Source organism: Pogoniulus pusillus, chromosome 16 (genome assembly GCF_015220805.1).
Source record: "Pogoniulus pusillus isolate bPogPus1 chromosome 16, bPogPus1.pri, whole genome shotgun sequence".
Classification (NCBI taxonomy): domain Eukaryota; kingdom Metazoa; phylum Chordata; class Aves; order Piciformes; family Lybiidae; genus Pogoniulus; species Pogoniulus pusillus.
The window spans coordinates 21,869,007-21,891,829 of record NC_087279.1 but is presented as its reverse complement, the minus strand read 5'-3'; the positions used below and the strand labels follow the sequence as shown (position 1 = coordinate 21,891,829).

At 45.2% G+C, this 22,823-nt stretch overlaps 1 protein-coding gene across 2 annotated transcripts in view; it reads right to left on the bottom strand.

Annotated features, from left to right (window-relative positions):
• Nucleotides 1–22,823, bottom strand: part of PTPRG (protein tyrosine phosphatase receptor type G) — a 623,046-nt gene that overhangs the window by 498,217 nt on the left and 102,006 nt on the right. For both annotated transcript variants that reach the window (XM_064156968.1, XM_064156969.1), the window contains exon 2: nucleotides 905–1,009. In XM_064156968.1, the coding sequence (XP_064013038.1) occupies nucleotides 905–1,009 (105 nt within the window). The remainder of the gene's footprint in view (nucleotides 1–904; nucleotides 1,010–22,823) is intronic.

Sequence of the window (22,823 nt, the reverse complement as noted above, 5' to 3'; positions counted from 1 at the left end):
GTAGACAGCAATGAGGCCTGTCTTGAGTCTCCTCTTCTGCAGGCTGCACACCCCCAGCTCCCTCAGCCTCTCCTCACAGGGCTCTGCTCCAGGCCCCTCACCAGCTTTGGCGCCCTTCTCTGGACACGTTCCAGCACCTCAACATCTCTCTTGAATGGAGGAGCCCAGAACTGGACACAGCACTCAAGGTGTGGCCTGACCAGTGCTAAGCACAGGGGAAGAATGACCTACCTGGTCCTGCTGGCCACACTGTTCCTGAGCCAGGCTAAGATGCCATTGGCTCTGCTGCCCACCTGGGCACACTGCTGCCTCATCTTCAGCTACTCTCTACCAGCACCCCCAGCTCCCTCTCTGCCTGGCTGCTCTCAGCCACTCTGTCCTCAGCCTGTAGCATTGCTTGGGGTTGTTGTGGCCAAAGTATAGAACCCTGCACTTGGCCTTGTTCAATCTCATCACATTGGCCTCTGCCCACCCATCCAGCCTGTCAAGGTCTCTCTGCAGGGTTCTCTTACCCTCCCACAGATCCACAACTGCTCCTAGCAGCTACTATCTATCAGTACTCCCAGGTCCCTTTCAGTCTTGCTAGAAGGCTCGACAGAGTAAGCAAATAGTGAGCTTGTGGATGTACTGACCAAACAGGGAGAGAGAAGAAAAGGTTGTGGGAATATGAAGAAATGAAAACAAGACAGAGAAAGAAGAGAGCAATAAGGCAAATCCTACAGGTAAACGACAGGAGAGCTAGGAAGGAGGTATCTGTAAAGGAAGTTTGTGAGGAAGTCAGCAGAAGAAAATACACTACAGGACTACTTTAAACTATTTTTGAGTGCAGTATTAACAAAAAGCAAGTAAGTAATTTAATTTTGGAGGTATTTTATGATTCAGTCCTCTGAAGAAGTCAACTCACCCGAATATGCCCAGTAAGGATCTCCCGAAGCCTTTCGCCTCCGTATCTGCACAGAACTACCATGTCTGTTTTCATGCAGAGAGCCAACATAACCTTCAGTCAGAGCTGGGAAGAGAAGAAGCAGGAATCATTAGCAAAGTGGCATTTACTCCCTAGAATTTACACTTTGAAGCTTAAGTCTTTGCTGAACAGAGACTACAAACTTGGCATTGCTTAGAAATTTTAATGATCGAGTTCCTCACCCATGAAAACTCAGCATCCAAGGATGATTTACAGAAGCCAGCACTCAATGATGTCATTATTCTGACCTAGCAGATGCCTGCCTAACACCAGTAATTCCCACAAGGAAATTCTGATAGAAACAAGCATGAACCAGAATTCAGTGCTTAAGCTTTCTCTGTCTAGACCCAAAAGACAGCTTATTTTGCTAGGGGATATCTAATTAGTAATTGCAAGTTCAAGACAGAAATTATCAAGATCCTTAAAAGAAGACAAATGCAGGCACATGGAATATGCTGGTACAGTCTTATTCTGCTTATCATAATTGCACCTATTTAAAATCACCTCAGAAAAATTCCAGTTTCAGTCAGAATTACAGAAATGTCTTAGATTGGAAAAGATCTTCAAGCTCATCGAGTCCAATCATTAGTTTCACACTGACAAATCCTTGACTAAACCAAATCCCTCAGCACAACATCTAATTGCTATGAATCGCTATGGCTGGAGTTGGCCACCAGGATCATCCAGTCCAAAACTCAAGACCAAATGGATCCCCTCCACGTACAGCCTGCAGATCTGAGCCCACTATACACTGGGCAACACTCTCAACATGAGCAAGGATGGAGTAATGTCACCTCACATCATTCAGCCGAATTGCAGATGTGTAGCACTGTTTTCTAGCCAGAGTAGGGTTGCGTACATCAGACACAGACCAAACACAGAATACCAACGCCTTACAAAATGAAAGGGAGAGGCCAGCAATGAAGAAATCTTTGTAAAGCTTCACAAGCTAGAAGGAATTAAATTCATCAACAAACCCAGAACAGAGCACATCCTACACTGCGTGCCAGCACCATTCTTTTATACCTCAAACCATGTATTACTGTTTTTTTCTCCTTGCAATGGAATGCACAGCTTCCAGGAGAATGGGAGCTGGCTGGGTTTCTTATGTGCAAATTTTGCTTGTTGTTTCTGTGCATCTGATTAAACCCAACTGGAGGTGTGTGGATTCATTAAAAAATAGTTCAAAAAATCAACTACCTTTGTCAGAGCACCACAGCCAAAAAACACTTTGTGCTGTAATAAATACACAGGAACAACAACAACCCCAAACCTCTTAGATCTGCAGGTGCAGAATGTGAAGGACAAGTATGCACCGAATAGCTCTATGGAAATAGAAGCTCAGTTAATCCCAAACCACTTATTTGATCAGGAAGAAATTAGCTTTAGAAAACCATGTAAAGCAGTGCTACCTGTATGCAGTCATCAAGCACTCTATTCCTTTCTGTTCCCAGGCCAATTACAGCTGGGCTGAAACGAAGCTTGTAACAGGACTTTATTGAACATCAGGCACCACTAACTCAGCACTTGGCTTTCTTTCCCTTCTGAGTGACACTCTTTGTACCACAGCAGCAGAGAGTGGGCTGTGCCTGAGGGCTATCCACCTATGCTGAACAGGTCTAAAGACAACCTTGACTCTGCAACATGGCTCATGGATTTCTGCAGGTTTGGGAATCCTGAATTGCTAGGAAAAGTCATGCAATTGCAGGAAAGACATTACAGGTTTATCCCTGACAAATTCTCTCCTGCGTGAGCAAAGCAACTAATTGTGCAATTTATTATGAGCCTCTGCTTTGAATGAGTTTTACAGATTTCTTGGCAACTATTTAAATGCTAATTCTCTCCAGGCTGTGAACTAGAAACACTGGAACACATCGTGCTACCAGCCTTTGAAGGCAGCATGATGTCACATACCTTGTTCTCCCCTTCTGATTTACCTTAGTACACCTACCAGGCTGGGAGGCAGCAGACACTCATTTCAACAGGAAAGAGGAAGTAAAGTAAGTGGATACTCAAACTCTACTGGAGAAAAATAAATCTGAGACCATCAAAATCCCAAGGAAAGAGAAATTATTTGAATGGCCAGAAAGTTTATTAGAAAAAAAAAGTCATTTAAAAAAATGCCTGACTATTCACTTAATTGTATGTGCTGAGAATTACACCTAAATTCCACCCTTACTACAAACTGAAAGACAACAGCAATGTTCTTCCAAGCATCTGCCCAGGGAGGTGGTGGAGTCGCCGTCCCTGGAGGTGTTCAAGAAAAGACTGGATGAGGCACTTAGTGCCATGGTCTGGTTGACTGGATAGGGCTGGGTGCTAGGTTGGACTGGATGAGCCAGCAGTGTGCCCAGGTGGCCAAGAGAGCCAGTGGCATCCTGGCCTGCATCAGGAATGGTGTGGCCAGCAGGAGCAGGGAGGTCATTCTGCCCCTGTACTCTGCACTGCTTAGACCACACCTTGAGTCCTGTGTTCAGTTCTGGGAACCCCAGTTTAGGAGGGACATTGAGATGCTTGAGCGTGTCCAGAGAAGGGCGACGAGGCTGGGGAGAGGCCTTGAGCACAGCCCTACGAGGAGAGGCTGAGGGAGCTGGGATTGGTTAGCCTGGAGAAGAGGAGGCTCAGGGGTGACCTTATTGCTGTCTACAACTACCTGAGGGGTGGTTGTGGACAGGAGGAGGTTGCTCTCTTCTCTCAGGTGGCCAACACCAGAACAAGAGGACACAGCCTCAGGCTGCGCCAGGGGAGATTTAGGCTGGAGGTGAGGAGAAAGTTCTTCACTGAGAGAGTCATTGGACACTGGAATGGGCTGCCCGGGGAGGTGGTGGAGTCGCCGTCCCTGGAGCTGTTCAAGGCAGGACTGGACGTGGCACTTGGTGCCATGGTCTGGCCTTGAGCTCTGTGGTAAAGGGTTGGACTTGATGATCTATGAGGTCTCTTCCAACCTTGGTGATACTGTGATACTGTGATCTTGGAGGTCCCTTCCAAGCTGGTTGATTCTATGATTCTGTCTTCTATATAGAAGCAGCACATAGTTGTGAGGGCTTCGCTGCCTGGAAAAACTGATCCCTGCAGGCAGAATGAAGATTTCACTCTGCCTCCTCCAAGAAACAACATACTCCTGCAGATACCTGCTCAGGAAGCTCTTCTGTGTGCCTCACCATCAGGGGAAAGAAATGATGCCTAAATAACCTATAATTGTCAAAGGTAAAAAAGGCTCTGAGTCAGTGCAAAACATCTGAAGTTGTAAAACCCTTTGTGCTCCTAGCCTGAGCCATCAAAAAGCCACATGGCAATGGTGCTACAGCTATGAATCATACCATTGATTTTCAGTATCTCCTGTGCAGAAAATTAAATTATGCAAATCCAAGCCTTTATGAATGCCTGACTTTAATGTGAAATTGAACATTTGCTTCAGTCAGCATCTTACTTATGCAATTAAACCCCAAACAGTCTTGTGAAAACATGCAGGTTTAGTCTTCTGTGTAGACACTTCATAGATTTGTGTATTTCTCTATACTTGTAAGTGGTGAAGAGCTAATTCCTTTCCACCAAAAAGGATGTTACAAACCAAAAGGGGAGTTCAGGTATTTGTCATGAGAACTGCAGTAAGGAACTTGCTGTAGGATTGGAAAAGAAATCATAGAACGGTTTAGGTTGGAAGGGAACTCAAAGATCAGCCAGTTCCAACTCCCCACCATAGGCAGAGACACCTCCCACTAGAACAGGTCGCTCAAGGTCTCATCCAAACTGGCCTTGAGCACCTCCAGGGAGGTTGTGGAGCACAGAATCACAGAACGTGATCTTTGATCACGTTCTGTGATTCTGTGCTCCACAACCTCCCTGGGCAACCTGTGCCAGTGTCTCACCACCCTCACTGCAAACAACTCTTTCCTAACATCTACTTTGAATCTCCCCTCTGCCACTTTAAACCCATTCCCCCTTGTCCTGTCATTAGGAGACCTTGTCAGTAGTCCTTCCCCAGCCTTACTGTAGGTCAGGCAAAAACTTCAGGCAAAAACTTCCAGATATGTTCCTTCCACCTGAAAACTCCCCTTGCATTTTCCACTTCCAGCATTACCATGCTGTGCATAAACCTGGCACAGCTGGGGTAACCCTCTAGATTAAAAGTAGCAGAGATCAGGAGTTTGTAGTGATATTACCTTTTCCTTTCCCAGGGAGGAAGCATCCACAACCTCCCTGGTGGATGCAATTGCACTTGCTAGACCAAAAGATCTGCATAGGACAAAGACTTGTGGGGTTTTTTTTCCATCACTACTGGGTAACAAATGCAACAAGATACCTTCCTCGTCCTGTTTGTCCAAGTAGCAATGGCACAGCAGAGTTTCTGAAGTGCACATCCTGTTCTAAATAAGATTCTGCCTCCCTGTTAGACAGCCCAGCATTAATGTCAGCAGTCCACTTACAAATACGCAGTACTTCAGAAGTCATTAGCAATTTAAGGAAGATATACATTTACTGGATAGCTGCAGAAATTCTGGAAGGAAGGATGAGAGATCAGGGTCTCTGGTCATGCTGACAACTGTAAGGGTAATGGGTTTGTCTGTATCAAAACAGCAGGAGCAGGGAGGTCATTCTGCCCCTGTACTCTGACCTGGTTAGACCACACCTGGAGTACTGTGTTCAGTTCTGGGACCCCCAGTTTAGGAGGGACATTGAGATGCTTGAGCGTGTCCAGAGAAGGGCAACGAGGCTGGGGAGAGGCCTTGAGCACAGCCCTACGAGGAGAGGCTGAGGGAGCTGGGATTGGTTAGCCTGGAGAAGAGGAGGCTCAGGGGTGACCTTATTGCTGTCTACAACTACCTGAGGGGAGGTTGTGGCCAGGAGGAGGTTGCTCTCTTCTCTCAGGTGGCCAGCACCAGAACAAGAGGACACAGCCTCAGGGTGCGCCAGGGGAGATTTAGGCTGGAGGTGAGGAGAAAGTTCTTCCCTGAGAGAGTCATTGGACACTGCAATGGGCTGCCCGGGGAGGTGGTGGAGTCGCCGTCCCTGGAGCTGTTCAAGGCAGGACTGGACGTGGCACTTGGTGCCATGGTCTGGCCTTGAGCTCTGTGGTAAAGGGTTGGACTTGATGATCTGTGAGGTCTCTTCCAACCCTGATGATACTGTGAAAACTCATGGCACTCCCTTCTTCCCTAAGCTAGCTCAGCTCCCCAGCTTGTTCACAGCATGGCAATGCATTTCTACATGGGGCTACACAAACACTCCAAGAAAACACCGTGGGAACAAATAGCTATTGTTGGCAATACAGGTAAAGTCATCAGGAATGGTGCTTTTGTTTTGTGGTGTCAGATGGGGTCAATGGGCTCTCTCACGCTGAAGAGGTGCAAGGTATAGAACAGAGCATGCACTGGCTTTTCAGTGAGAACTTTCAAAGGGCCAAAGCGTTCAAGTTGTTACAAAAAGAGGGTGCTTTATGTATCAAAAGCATCTTATGTTACAGGGAGATTCATTATGTTTTTCCACAGGTTGGTAGAGGCTGGGGTTGTACCTTCTGACTCAAACAACTTGACACCACCAATGAAAGTTTCACAAGCATCTCAGCATTGCTGAGTTGGCTTCTTGCCCTGAAAAAAAAATACACACCTAAACGACACCGTTCAGTCCCACTGATTAGAGCACATTTATCTATTTTTGTTAAATGCTCTAATTCCACAGCTTCAGAAATTATACAAGCAAATGAGTGACTCAAACTCAGTTAGCTCCTGTCAAGGTGTTCCATCTAAACAAATTGTGCAGAGAACACTGAGGAAAGGTAAGCTATATTAGTACCAATCGCTACAAGTTTCCACAAGCCTTTTTCAGCTGAGAGACAGTTAACAGTTCAAGAGCAGAGAGCAGCCAAGAGGCTTCCTGCTCCACTCCTGCAGAATGGGATGCTGGAGAAAAGCCAGCAATTACGATGGGCTGGTCCAGCATGGAGCAAACAGAGGGGAGGTTCCTCTCTTCTGGGAACTCTGGAAAATTTGGGGAAGTGGAAATCGGGACAATAGGAGGGGCGGTGACGTGCTCCAGGAAAGCTTAAAATGAGGCTGCCAAAATAGAGGGGTGGGATGGGATATAGGTGGCCAAGAGAGGCAATGGCATTCTGGCCTGCATCAGGAATGGTGTGGTCAGCAGGAGCAGGGAGGTCATTCTGCCCCTGTACTCTGCACTGCTTAGACCACACCTTGAGTACTGTGTTCAGTTCTGGACCCCCCCAGTTTAGGAGGGACATTGAGATGCTTGAGCATGTCCAGAGAAGGGCGACGAGGCTGGGGAGAGGCCTTGAGCACAGCCCTACGAGGAGAGGCTGAGGGAGCTGGGATTGGTTAGCCTGGAGAGGAGGAGGCTCAGGGCAGACCTTATTGCTGTCTACAACTACCTGAGGGGTGGTTGTGGCCAGGAGGAGGTTGCTCTCTTCTCTCAGGTAGCCAGCACCAGAACTAGAGGACACAGCCTCAGGCTGTGCCAGGGGAGATTTAGGCTGGAGGTGAGGAGAAAGTTCTTCCCTGAGAGAGTCATTGGACACTGGAATGGGCTGCCCGGGGAGGTGGTGGAGTTGCCGTCCCTGGAGCTGTTCAAGGCAGGATTGGACGTGGCACTTGGTGCCATGGTCTGGCCTTGAGCTCTGTGGTAAAGGGTTGGACTTGATGATCTATGAGGTCTCTTCCAACCCTGATAATACTCTGATACTGTGATAGGCACCCACAAGGCGAAGAGGAAGAGAAGGGACAGCAGAAGCCCTTGCCCTGCAAGTTTTCATTTGATACTTCACGCCAGTGCTGATGGCAGAATGGGTAATGAATACCATAATATATGGCCTGAGACTTGCAGATAGAGGACTGAAAGAGGACCAATCTTCACACTCAGATACACAAGCGTGAAATTAAATCCCGAGCAAGTCCTGTGGCTGCCGGTGCCGTATCGGTGCCTGCGAAGCGTGACACCTGCAGTCAGCGGAGTGGCGCTTTGCCCAGCAGAACCACTCCTGCAAGGACCAGAGGACCCTTCAAAGCTGAGACGGAGAAATCTCTCACACACAATTTCCTATCGCTTTAATCGGTACTGAGCGCTACACGCGTTTAGATGATGTGCTAAATGAATCAAGCCGCGCTGCACATCTGCAGGCAGCAAGCCCGACGCAATGCTGGGGCATGCCTTAGCATTCCGATCAGCTTTCCATTCGCTCTCAATGTATTAACTTCCCAATAAAAATTATGTGGTAAGTGTCCTCAAAGGTACAATAAGGTAATTCCTGCCTGAATATCTTACTGGCATTCACAGTTCAGGTGAAAACACAAAATTTTATCCCCAATCTACCTTAAATATAAAACTATTACACTATTCAGGGAGATTATACCCTCGGCATTAGTGTTTAAAAGGTATCCAGCCATCAGCTGCCTAGGAAAGAAATCCTTTAAGGTCAATACTTTATGTCTGAATAGTGAAATCATTACTTATGATGGTAGATTAACTAGATTGTGTGCCAAACTCAGATTCATTTAAACCTTCGTTCAAGACAAAGATTGCACACAAATTGTTTCCAGCTGCTCCAGTTGAAACAGTACCGAGTCAAAGGTATGCACATTGTCCAGCTCATCATCATTCTGTGGCTTGCTACTGTGGACTACACTAGCAGTTGGATAAATTTTAGTCCTAGTCCATAGTGCGGATACACTTTTTAGCTGATAGTAGTTCAACTAGGTGCTACAGCTGGAGAGAAATCAGCCTTTGCTTGGCTATTAGAATGTAGTCACTTGACTACACTATATTAATATAGTTACTTGACTATTAGAATCTAGAGCAGCATCACACCAAAAACAATTAAAGCAGGGAGGGCAAAAATAAAGTCTTGTTAGTGTGTAGCAAAAAAAACAACCCTACATTATAAGGAATGTTAGCAATTAAATATGAAACCAATGCTTGTAGAAAGGAAACTTTCAAAAAACCCAAGTAAACAACTATTTTCCTGAAGTCTGCACAACACCACACTGTACAAGGGGCAGGGGGCACAGAAACATTACCTGAAGGGCTTTAGTATCATCCTTAAGAGATCAGTGAGCCGAGACACTTTGCCATCTGCAAGCCTAAAGCTTCAAGCAAGACTCGCTGACAAAAAGCAGCATCTTTATCCAGGTGAATTGACTGTATTTTGAATTGGACTGTGCTAAAGAGAAGCAGGTTAAGCTGAAGACACTGCAGTGCTACAGCCTGCAACACATTCTGCTGAGAAGGGTTTAAGATTCCAGGCAGTCTCTTAGAATAAATGTCACATCATAGAACCATAGAATCAACCAGGTTGGAAGAGACCTCCAAGATCATCCAGGCCAACCTAGCACCCAGCCCTAGGCAGTCAACAAAACCATGGCACTAAGTGCCTCATCCAGGCTTTTCTTGAACACCTCCAGGGACAGTGACTCCACCACCTCCCTGGGCAGAATATTCCAATGGCAATCACTCTCTCTGTGAAGAACTTCCTCCTAACATTCAGCCTATACTTCCTTGGGTGCAACTTGAGACTGTGTCCCCTTGTTCTGTTACTAGTTTTCTGGGAGAAGTGACCAACTCCCACCTGGCTACATCCTCCCTTCAGGTAGTCGTAGACAGCAAAGGGCCAGAAGGGGGAAAAGAGAGAAGGGGAAAAAAAAAAACTGATAGGAAATTAATGTATAATTTGGAACAATTAAAATACATTTTCTACAATTAAAACAAATAATGGTTAAATTCATCTCTCTAGGCTCTTTCATGGATGGCTTCCTAAACAAAAATAGGCTATTTGCCTTAAATATTTCAGCATCCTTTGACCGCACATCAAACTAGAAGTATTTCAGGCACAGCTAATCCATTTTGATAGTGCACTGCTTTAAAACAGACTCTTCAGCCACCATTTCCCACATTTTGCAGATTATTTTATATGTTGCCAAAAAAAGGTGAAAGTTAAAACAGCATATGGTGGTCAGAAGGCATCAACAAATTATATTCTGAATGAGACTCCCTCCTTTGATTATGCTGCAGAGATTTCTTCTGATTATCAGATAAAAGACCAAATCAATTCTCCTACGAATGCACATCAATTTCTGCAGCTGTCCATTAATGAAATCTGGGAGTTAACATGTCTCAAGTTTCTCACAAGTAAGTGGCACCCAGATGCTGCCTCTGCCAAGAGATGTATAGTCCTTTCCCAGATGACAGTCGCCCAGGCAGCCCTTTAATTCCTGTACAAGCATAACCCACAGGTCTGTTCCTAAGGATGTGTGCTGGTTTGGAGCTAATCTGAATATTTTAATGAGAGAAATCAGCTCATTGGTTGTGAAAAGAAAATAATCATAGAATCAAGCAGGTTAGAATAGAGCTCCAAGATCATCCAGGTCAACCTTTTACCCAGCCCTGTCTAATCAACTAGACCACGGCACTAAGTGCCTCAGCCAGGCTTTGCTTGAACACCTCCAGGGACGGAGACTCCACCACCTCCCTGGGCAGCCCATTCCAATACCAATCACTCTCTTCTGCCAACAACTTTTTTCCCTAGTCATTTTATTATGAATAAGGACAGTAGGTGACACAAGGGAATAAAAAAGTTACCTTTCAAATAGAGCAATCAGATTAGTTTTGGCCACAATTAAATCTTTTGATCACACAGTTCAAAATCACCTAGCTCTATTTTTCAAGCAAAGCCTGGATGAGGCACTTAGTGCCATGGTCTGGTTGACTGAATAGGGCTGTGTGCTAGGTTGGCCTGGATGATCTCAGAGGTCTCTTCCAACCTGGTTGATTCTATGATTCTTCTGCAACTCATCTGTAAAACTTCCTCCTAACATCCAGCCTAAACCTGCCCTGGCAGAACTTGAGACTGCATCCCCTTGTTCTGTTGCTGCTTGCCTAGGAGAAGAGATGATGTCTGCATCATTCCTTGGTTTGCTGAGACAAATAAGAAGCCAAAATGTAAGCAAATTTCCCTCAGTCTGTCCTGGGGCACTTCCCTTTTCACTCTGCTCTAATCTCTCCACTAACAAATAACAAGGTAAGCTTTGCTGCTTTGGTTTTTGTTTGCCTGTTTGGGACAGGAGATAGAGAGGGAGAATGAGTGGGTAGCTTGGAGCCCTTCTGGGTAGTTTCTTTGTCCAGGAGGGAATTTGGATCTCTGTACTATTTCTATTTTGTCTAAATTGTACATACTTGTAAATACATTGTGTGTATATATGCTTGGAAATTTTTGCCATGCTGTAAATATAGCTTCTTCTTACTCCCAAGCTGTCTGAGCTAGTGTGGAAAATTTCAGTAGTGGGGAGGGGGGAAATTCCTAGCCCACATCAGGATGACATGGAGACTTCTCACACCATTCATCCTCTGCTGCTCGCGTGCCTGACAGACAACGTGGTCAGAGCGCAAACCCTAAGAACAAGAACATAAATGCAGAGCACAGCAGGGCTTTACAGGAACTAACCAGCAGACTGCAATTTGAAGATGAAAAATAGTCCAGGGAACATGCTGTCAAACTGTGGGGATTAAATTAACTAGCAGAATTAAAAGGCCTTATCCCAAACACGAATGCACCAGTCACCAGGTGCATTAACCCTTGGTAACCTGTTGGGTTCAAAGCCAGCAAGCATAATGCAATTTTATATTACTCCAATGTATCAACACAATGCAATTCCCAAAGCATTAGAGCTGATGTAGACAAGCAACAGAGAACAGATTTTCACTGCAGTCTTCCTTACATTACAAGGGAGGGAGCTTAAAGGCAACAGGAATGTCTCCTACTTCAGAGCAAGCCGTATGCCAAATCCCAACAAGGACACACAAGGGTACCACAACGTCCAGAGCTATCAGCCACTCTCCAGCAGAGCCAAGGCCTTTCCAAGAAAAAGCAGTCTCTTGTCATGAGTTGCCACAGATCCTTCTCTCAGTCTGCCTGCCTTTATAAGCAAGATGAGCAAAGCTCATTAGCAAGATAGTGAGGCAACTTCAAGTTGTATTAATGATGCCACATTAAGGAGACTCAGAAAAAGAAGCTTGGGAGGCCAGGAAAAGACAGATGCTGCTAGACAATTAGAAAGGGTAGATTTTGCATTTTCATGGCTTACACTCTCCTGGCATTAGCTCTGAATTTGGACCACTGATACCAACTGGCATCATCTGCAGCAGTCCTGCCAAGAGTAACCAGAGTCAGATAAATAATGAACAGTGCCAAAAATTTCCATCTCAAGATAAACCACACGAATTAGACCAACTACAACACCATCCCTTTCAGAAGGACAGTGACCTGCAGCAAAGCTTCTGCCAGAGAGCTTGGAGAATACCCTCAGACTAGGTTGTTCTCAGAGTGCCTGAGCTCAAATCTACCCATAGGTGCATGCTGTGAAAAACTCCAGGCTGTGGTCTTTTGAAAGACACAGAAACGTTGAGCAGACCAAAATAGCCCAAACAACTGCACTCCTCCCCCAGGGTGGAGGGGCTGCTGCTAGTGTCACATTCACCATTCAATGAAGTCTGATGACCCCAGCATCAGAAACACACATCCCCCATCACTGGGAACCGCAAACACACCCAAACCAGCTGCATTTGGTCCATTCAGAGTAAAACCTTGATCCCACTGAACTGTTGCCTGTGCCCTCCCTGCACACAGAGATACACTCCTTTTACCTTGAAGACAAAACTTTCAAACAGACTGGTCTTCCTCCAACCCTGATGATACTGTGATACTGTGATAAGCTGAGCTAGCTTGAAGACAACCACTGCATGTTACTTTCTAAAAATCAGACACCTTTCAGACACATCCAATTTGGGTAGTCAGACAGAAAAATAATTGGGAGCACTTGAAAACTCTGTAACCTTGAAAACTCTTGGTCTGTGCATACTTCACAGTTCCTCAGACTTCTGTTAACCATCATTATCTGCATTTCTTAAAAGCAGGCACCCTCAGCCTTGCTCAGCACCTCTCTATGCTGTATTTCAGAAGGGTCACACATGGCATCTGAATTTTATTCATAACAATGTGTAATGCAAACGCAGAAATGAAACTTCAGAGCAGAGGTTCATAAGCAAGGTTGACCATCACAGGAAAGCTGATGCTCTCTCAGACAGTGCTGACTGATTTGCAGGAGACAGAGGGAGAGAACAGGTAAGTTAAACTCAACTCTCCAATACCTAGGGTAGCTTGGACAGAGTGAAGCAAGGCAATGAAAACACAGGTATGAGGGTAAAATGACTGCTCACATGGCCAGGTCCAATGAGATGTTGAGGTGCTGGAACGTGTCCAGAGAAGGGCAACAAGGCTGGTGAAGGGCCTGGAACACAAACCCTATGAGGAGAGGCTGAGGGAGCTGAGGTTGTTTAGCCTGGAGAAAAGAAGGCTCAGGGCAGAGCTCATTGCTGTCTACAACTCCCTGCAGGGAGGCTGTAGCCAGGTGGGGTTGGGATCTTCTGCCAGGCAATCAGCAACAGAACAAGAGGACACAGTCTCAAGTTGTGCCAGGGGAAGTCTAGGCTGGATGTTAGGAGGAAGTTGTTGGCAGAGAAAGTGATTGGCATTGGAATGGGCTGCCCAGGGAGGTGGTGGAGTCACCGTCCCTGGAGGTGTTTCAGATCTCTTCCAACCTGGTTGATTCTATGAATGTCTTTGGATTATTTTCCCAAGGACAAGCTTGAAGTCAAACTTAGAACAAGAGGGGAGCCAGATGAAGCACGATGTTATTTGTGCCAAAGGGACTGGGTTCTGTCAATGCAGCACAGTGAGAAGAGGCCATCCTGGTCTCTTCATTCTTGGCCTGGTTTATCCAGGAACTGTAGGAACGACACATGTTGGAGACTTGTTTGCATGACCAATTTACAGCAGCAACAGAGGGCTTTATTTCACTTGTTGCCTTACTGCAAGACCTAAACAATTCTGTTGTAAAAGAGGGCTTTTACAGCAAAGAATGCCATGGCCAGAACCCCCTGTGACTCATGCTCACATAATCAGGTGCTGCAACATGCACGCTGCTAGAAGAGCAGCTTCTGAATAGCAAATAAATGTGATCTTAATGGAGTATTTTGTATTTTTGAATCCTTCTTTAATGCAGGATCACAGAGTTTTCATTTCACTAAAGCAAATAATACTCAAGAAAATGCACAAACTCATGCAAAATCACCAATTTCACCTCTCTGCTCCAGAAATAATCTGCTTGTATCTACTGCCAGCATTTGTCCTAGTAGAGTCTTATTACATTTCCAAACTGGATTATCTTAAGTCACATGGGAAGTATCTTGGTTAAAAAATATTGACTAGACTCATCAAAGAAGCCACAGAAAAGACCATGTGTTGCAGACCTGCTTTGTGCATGACTTGTCCACTCCAGATGCCATCGTTCCAGACATGTTGTAATAGACAGGCAGCTGAATATGAGCCAGCAATGTGCCCAGGTGGCCAAGAAGGCCAGTGGCAACCTGGCTTGCATTAAAAATGCTGTGGCCAGCAGGAGCAGAGAGGTGGTTGTCCCCTTGGACTCAACTTTGGTGAGGCCACACCTTGAGTACTGTGTTCAGTGGGCACTGCGATACGAGAGACGTGGAGGTGATGGAGCAGGTCCAGAAGGACAATGAAGCTGTGGAAGGGCCTGGAGAATAAATCTTATGAGGAGCTACTGAGGGAGCTGGGGATGGGTAGTGTGAAACAGAGGAGGCTGAGGGAGACCTCATTGATATCTACAGCTACCTGAAGGGACATTGTGGAGAGGCTGCTGCTGGGCTCTTCTCACAGGTTACTGGAGACAGAACAAGGGGGAATGGCCTCAAGCTGAGGCTAGGGAGGCTTAGATTGGACATTAGGAAAAGGTTTTTTTATGGAGAGAGTGGTCAGGCACTGGACAGAGCTGCCCTGGGAGGTGGTGGAGTCTCCCAGCCTGGATATGTGTAAGGGTGGTTTGGATGTGGTGCTCAGGGCTATTGTTCAAGGTAGAGTAGGGTTCTACAGTGGACTTGGTGATCCTGAAAGGCTTTGCCAACCTGCATGTTTCTGTGATTCTGTGACTTCATGAAGCCAGTGGAGCTGCTATCACTGCATGGCACAGAGCATGGCACGTTATAAAGTCTCCAGTGACAGGGGCTCTGTCAGCTAATAAAAATCCCTCATTCCTTGCACATTTTTTTTAACCTGTGTCCTTTGGCCCATTTAACAACTTATTGACTGTGGGAAATAAAGTGAGGCCACATCAATCTTTTGCTGGTTATTTGGTTCAGGCTTTCAAATTAACATAGAAGGTAGAATGCTCAATAGAGAACCTTTTAAGAAGAGAAAGAAGAAAGGCTCTAGTCCTACAGTGTGCTATCTTCTCAGCCTGCAGTCTGGTCTCAGCATTTACAGATGTGAGATCTCCTGAAGGAAAGATGGAAGGACATAAACCAGCTTTCTCCCCTGGGTTGAGCAGAAATCACTCTGCACCGAAAGAGATCAGCAGCACTCAGGTGGCCAGATTCAGTGCCTCCAGCATGTGACAGCAAACCCAGCCAGATCCACAAAAATAATTTCTGGGTCAAACTTGTGTGGAACTCAAAAAAAAAAAACAAGCATTCACTTCTGTTTGTGTAAAAAAGCACTAATTTGGCTTCTGACCTACAAACCAGGGACTTCCACCTTTTTTATGCTTACAGCTTGCCTTCTGTACAGGTTTTGAAGCAAAAGGTTTCATGTGATCTACATTTATTTCCCAAAATATACATCTAAAGTGAAAACCTGAGGTAAATAAGGTTTTTCTTCTGATGAGTGAACAAATTTAGTCAGGGATGCATGCCCCAAAATGTGACCTACCATCTTGAGAGCTCTTTCCTTTGCTCCCAAGTTGCACTGTTCAAAGGGAAAATACACAATGAATACCAGAGACATAGAACCACAGAAGGAATCAAGCTTCCATCTTTGTTTTGCAGACCTTCATTAATTTTTCACCCAGGCATGATTTTTTTTTTGTCTGGATATTTCCCAGCAGAAGGCTCTAGTGTGGTTTAGGATCCAAACCTAATACTTGACTCCTTAGTCATTTGTCTCTGGAGAATGCAGTAAAGATGTTGACACAAAACTTCACACTACTAAAAGCAAGAGCACTAAGGCTTTTGGCAGCAAGAACACAAAAAAGGGATAATAGAGCTCAGATGAAGTAAATAGATAACAATTGCCAGCATCGAGGCACACTTGGTGAGCATACATCAACAGCCTGCAGCACAGTCTGAAAAGGCACAAGGTCACTGTTCTTTCCTATACAACCAGCTTACCTACAGGACAAAGCTAACACCACACTCAGGAAATGCAAATGATGCTAAAGCAAGGAGAAGCAAGCAAGGATGTCTCCAAAATATTTGGCTGCTTGGCAAATTCAGCGAAATGGGCTGATGTAAGTGAGACATTCCACAGCAGATAGATGTAAGGCTATGCAGTTGGGAAGAAATAATCATCAGTACAGGAATGAAGCGAGGGACTGCTGTTTAGAAAGCAGTAATGCAGAAAGACTTGAGCATTAGGGTGGATAATGAATTAGATGAAAGTTCATGCTGCAATACCACTGCAGAAAGAGGCAATTGCTATCCTGGGGCACATGCAGAGATACTGGAAGCAATAAGTCAGTTTTAGACAGTCTTTGGCAAGAGTGTCACTGCAGTGCCACATGCTGTTTGAGACCCATTACTCAAAAAAGAGACAATTAATAAAGAAGATCATTTTTAACCAAAAACATAAGACCCGAGGCAGGGGAAGGAGCAATGTAAAGGGATCACACGTGACACATGGAATGCATCAAGTCATCTTTAACAACCACCTTGTGCCCTGCTCTGTGCTGGCCTGGATAGCCTAGCCACAGGCTGCTCAGCTCTTCCTGGCCTTGCCTTGGTGTGCTCATGCTCATGTATTTCCCAGCCTCAAAAGCTCCACTCTCTACCTCCTTGTTTCATAGATCAATTTTCATAACAAGCCTCATAGTTAGATTTTAGAGCACTGAGAAGTGTTGATCTTCAGACAAGAAGTGCTCTCATAGCACGAGTGAAAGAGAAGAGCTCTGTAAGGAACAAAGGGATGCTTTCACCTTGTAACAAGCACGGTGGGAGCTCAAATGCACACTATCTTTTAAGCCAGGGGCAGGTTTGAGAGGAGATATTTAGTGCACACAAGTGCTGGGAGCAACACATGCTTAGCTTGAGTGCTACTGCAGATAGGTTATGGTCTCTATTCTCAGCCAGAGCCTAAGTGATCAGCAGCAGGGAGTCACGCAGCCTCTCTGACCAGTTTGAACAGGTCCCATATTGCCAGGCCAACAAGACAGAAGTCAGCTCCGGCATGGGTAGAAGAAAGCTGGAGAGCTGCACACTCAATGCCAGAGCTTTCACTTGCCCTAGAGCCCCTCTTCTCAGGAAGGCTCAGACACAGAAGCTTGCTCCTTTCCTAGCCCAGATGCAGCCAGTCGGCCACATTCCCCAGCTCCTAGTGTTACTAATCTTACAGCTATTACAAGCACTTAAGCTATTAAATAAAAAAACACAACAAAAGCACTGTGTGGTGGAAGACAGACCTAGTGCACAGCCCACAGCCTGACAACTGCAATTGTTTGCTCAAGAATCACAGGAATCCTCACGGACACTACAGAAAGCAAGGTTGTTGACTGCTGAAGGTTTCTCACTTGTCTTGGCTGTCTAATAACAATACAGCTTTGTACTCAGTCCCCACTTGACTCAGAAAGCCCCAGAATGGTCCTCAATACCCACAGAAAATTTAATTACTCAAGAAAATAAGTCCCCTTAGGCAAGTTAATTCCAAGGTATGTGCATGTGTTCCACAGTTGCTATTGCCACATTTTATGCTGCTGCTTTTATGCTTTCACTGTGAGCTGTAACAATATTCCATCTCCTCTACAGCCAGGTGTCAGCATCAGAAACAGATTCACGCTCTCAGACAATGCTTAAAACATCTCTTCAGGGGTGATCTTATTACTGTCTACAACTACCTGAAGGGAGGCTGTAGCCAGGTGGGGGGTGGCCTCTTCTCTCAGGTAACCAGCAATAGAACAAGGGGACACAGTATCAAGTTGTGCCAGGGTAGGTATAGGCTGGATGTTAGGAAGAAGTTCTTCCCAGAGAGAGTGCTTGGCATTGGAATGGGCTGCCCAGGGAGGTGGTGGAGGCACCGTCCCTGGGGGTCTTCAAGAAAAGCCTGGCTGAGGCACTTAGTGCCATGGTCTGGTTGATTGGATAGGGCTGGGTGCTAGGTTGGACTGGATGATCTTGGAGGTCTCTTCCAACCTGGTTGATTCTATGATTCTATGATTCAAGGCAATATCCTATGTTCTGGTTAGTTCACAAAAGGGAAATATTAATATCACTAAAGATATCCTCTCATACTCTAAACAATGGAAAAATACATTTGAATAAGGAAATTACTTCTTAAATAACAAATGCCTTAAACATTGACTGCCTATCAGTGCTTGTTCCGTGACAGCATTCATCCTACCCCTGTAAGATGCAAAGCTGCATCTTACAACTATAAACAATCTCCAGTACTGCAGGCTACCAACAATTATTTTTCCTCCAAAAAGCTGCTCACCATTAAGTAGCTTTTATTCTTGTTTTCTTTTTTTGCATTCTCCATATATACACCAGTCTTGGCTAGAGAAATCAAAAGTCAGACTATTCATAAGGAAACCTCACGTTGTCATCTTTCTTTTTTTAACCCCCCGCCCCGTTCGTATGTTGTAAACAAGAAGCTCAAAGCAATCAGTTCCAGTCAGGCTTTTCAGCTTTGGATTTAAATCCTTTCATGACTTCTTCAATAAAAAAAACACACAGCAAAATTTCAGGGAGCTGGAGAAGAGGACTCTTGACATCGCCGTTTTCTCTGATGAACAAACTGATGAATTACAGAAGCATCTGTATACTCAAGCTACTTGCCAACTGCCAACCAAATCTGATTTGAACACAGGACTTTAAATAGAGATTTAAAAAAGTTAACAATGGTTAGCAAAATATCTATTGTATGTGATTACATTTAAAGCCACAGGAAAACAAAACCGGCGCAGAGCGCATTTGGCAGTTGGTATTATCTGTGCTCATGTCATGCATACAGAGACCATCTTTGCCCACATGGTCTGTCATTACCTCACTGCTCTGAAAAGAGCTAAAGATACAAACATGAGATGTTAGCTGGAGCAGATCTGCTGAAGTACCAAAAAAATGCAAGCTTAGCTCCTGGCAGAGCTGGTTCTAGTCATTATTCTATTAATATGGATACTAGGACCTGCCAGGATTCTGGAATTCCAAAAAGCAACCATCCACCACTCACAAAAATCCCAGTGAACAACCCTCATTTTCCTCACAGAACAGGGCCACAGAGACTAAGGCTTAAAACTGAACAGCAGCAATGGGCCAAAGCCAGCCCCAGCTGTAATAGGGATATGTGGGACAAGACTAAGCCCCAGAGATCGTGAAGGAGGTTGATGCAACAGAGGCAAAAGGTCCCAGACTCCAAGAGACTTGCTTAAAAAAACAGTCTGCCCAGCAGTCTTCAAATTAAACACAAGATCAGCACAGATCACTCACACTGCTCAGGTTTGAGGTGGTTTGACAAAGCCCTGGGGAGGGATGTAGCAAGGCTGATGGAGAAGAAGGACTATTTCTTAGAGATGCCATGCAGAAAGAACCCAGAACGCTCAGACGTGGCACAGCTATGCTAAGAAAGGACTGGCCTGAAGAACATACTCAGGTGGCAGGTCTGACCTGTACCCCTGAGCTGTGAGTCTGTTACACTGCATTTGTATTTTGTACCTGTTCAGAAGATGTAATTAGAGATTACAAAGAGAAGAACTTAGAGTCTGGCAGGGGGGAGGCTCTTTAGGCTTCCAACATCCCCGAGTTTGGCATCTGGCTTTGAAAACAAAAAGCTGTGACCAATGACACAAGTGCCCTCCTCACACCCACCAGCATAAAATCTCTGCCTTCTGTTAACAAAAAAACTTATTATAGGTGTTCAAGAAAAGCCTGGATGAGGCACTTAGTGCCATGGTCTAGTTGACTGGATAGGGCTGGGTGCTAGGTTGGACTGGATCATCTTGGAGGTCTCTTCCAACCTGGCTGATTCTATGATAGATCAGCAGGACAAAAGCACTGCTCAGAGCAGTTGAAAAAAATGAATCATAGAATCAGTCAGGGCTGGAAGAGACCACAAGGACCATGTAGTTCCAACCCCACTGCCATGGACAGGGACACCCTACCCTAGATTAGGCTGGGAATGAAATGTGTTGGGACAGGAACACAAAGCCTCCTCAGCCCAAGGTAGCTGGAGTCAAAGGGTGGACAACATGAAGTCAAGACTGCAGAGAAGCACTGCCACAGCAGATGGGAAATACAGCAAAGAGGGCAGGACCTGTCCAGTCCAAACACAAACCGAATCAAATAGTAAAACACATCACATTGACACATTCCACTTGGCACCAGTGACAGCTGAAGTTATTCACTTGGCACTGTGTACCCTTCATAAATTTAAGATGGCACCAACTACTTTCTTATCAGTAACCCACTCACCTAAGTCTAAATATTGGAATAACAGAAGCAGAGACAGAGCAGGAGGCTGCTTTTGCAATTTTCAGTCACTGCAGTGCAGCAGAGCAGCATTAACTGCAAACGAACCAAGCCTCGATTCATCTGGAAACACTTCATTGTGAGATTTTATTGTAAGTGTGAATTTATTAGAGCCCATTAAGCAACATGTAATCAATAAGTATTCATTATGGTCTGTATGGGTAAGGAAAGCTAAAAAGAAGCAGCGCTTCGCAGGTCACAGTAAGGAATATGTCAAGTCAGGAAGAAAGAAATCCTTGAGGAAGCTGCAAGTTCTTAATTACAGCTGAGGTCTAAGCAGCTGAGATTCAGCATGTGCTGCACTCATGCCCCTCCAAATTAGGTAAGTGAGAAAGTGTTACACACATGCTAAGCCACTCACAGGCAAGAGCCTGGGCTTGGGGAAAGTTTATTTGTACCACATCAAAGTCAAGTGACATCTAAGATCGTTTTCACAGAATCATGGTTGGAAAAGACCCTCAGAATCACCAAGTCCAACCTAGCGTCCTGCTCTACATGATTCACCTTAAACCATATCTCCAAGTACCACATCCAAAACACCCTTAACCACATCCAAGGTTGGTGACTCCAGCACCTCCCTGAGCAGCTCAGTCCAGTCCCTGACCACTCTCTCCATTAAAAAACTTTTCCTAATGTCCAATTTAAACCCCCCCAGCCTCAGCTTGAGGCCATTGCCCCTTGTTCTGTCTTCAATTCCCTGTCAGAAGAGCCCAGCAGCAGCCTCTCCACAATGTCCCTTCAAGTAGTTGTTCTTATTCCACACAGATTTCAATTACAGAGGAAAAAGGGGACAGAAAAGAAATTATTTTCATCACTATTTATTTACACCTAAGATAATTTTGTTCCTCTTCCACACTTTTCCATTAAATTAAATATACATAGTGATGCCAGGATATGCTAGTAAAAGCTTGGTGCTATCAGAAACTTGACTTCTTTAAAATAAGATCTGCTTTCATAGAATCATAGAATCAACCAGGTTGGAAGAGACCTCCAAGATCATCCAGTCCAACCTAGCACCCAGCCCTATCCAATCAACCAGACCATGGCACTAAGTGCCTCATCCAGGCTTTACTTGAAGACCCCCAGGGACGGTGCCTCCACCACCTCCCTGGGCAGCCCATTCCAATGCCAATCACTCTCTCTGTGAAGAACTTCTTCCTAACATCCAGCCTATACTTACTCTGGCACAACTTGAGACTGTGTCCCCTTCTTCTGTTGCTGGTTGCCTGGGAGAAGAGGCCACCCCCACCTGGCTACAATGTCCCTTCAGGTAGTTGTAGACAGTAATAAGATCACCCCTGAGCCTCCTCTCCTCCAGGCTGCACACCCCCAGCTCCCTCAACCTCTCCTCATAGGATTTGTGCTCCAGGCCCCTCACCAGCTTTGTTGCCCTTCTCTGGACATGTTCCAGCACCTCAACATCCTTCTTGAATTGAGGGGCCCAGAACTGGACACAGTACTCAAGGTGTGGTCTGACCAGTGCTGAGTACAGGGGAAGAATAACCTCCCTTGTCCTACTGGCCACACTGCTCCTGATGCAGGCCAGGATGCCATTGGCTCTCTTGGCCACCTGGGCACACTGCTGGCTCATCTTCAGCTTACTGTCTATCAGTACCCTGAATTGGCATTAAAAAAAAATGGCTATGCCCTAGAAAAAATTTGCTATTTCCAGCCAGCTGAATTCATCTTTCAACTTGGTAAATCATTCTTTAAAATAAGAAAGTGTTTCCAATAAAGCAGCACTTGCTGCATGTCTTTTAATAAGATTAGATTGCTATTTATGATGTTATAATACATTGTGCTAAAAACAAAAGGAAGGTTACTATGGGAGGAATGGAGATGTCTTCCTTCATTTGAAATTTAATATAAACCAGATGAAAAGGATTTTTTTTTCCTTTAAAATTAATATTTCCCTTGCAGTGTTATGAATCTTAGCTTCAGCTACTGAATGAGCAGCAGGTTAGGAAACCACCATTTTTATGCAAACTCAAAGCAAAAAATTAAACATCATTAAGCCTCAGACACCAAAAAGTCAAAACCTGCATATTTGCATAGTCTTAAGGGCAAAGGTCCAAAGGCAAGATGCATGTTCTGCCTGTTGAAGTAGAGGACAGCAGGTGGAGCTTACTGCTCTGTATTATTATAGCCACTACACAGTATCACAGTACCATCAGGGTTGGAAGAAACCTCACAGATCATCAAGTCCAACCCTTTACCACAGAGCTCAAGGCTAGACCATGGCACCAAGTGCCACGTCCAGTCCTGCCTT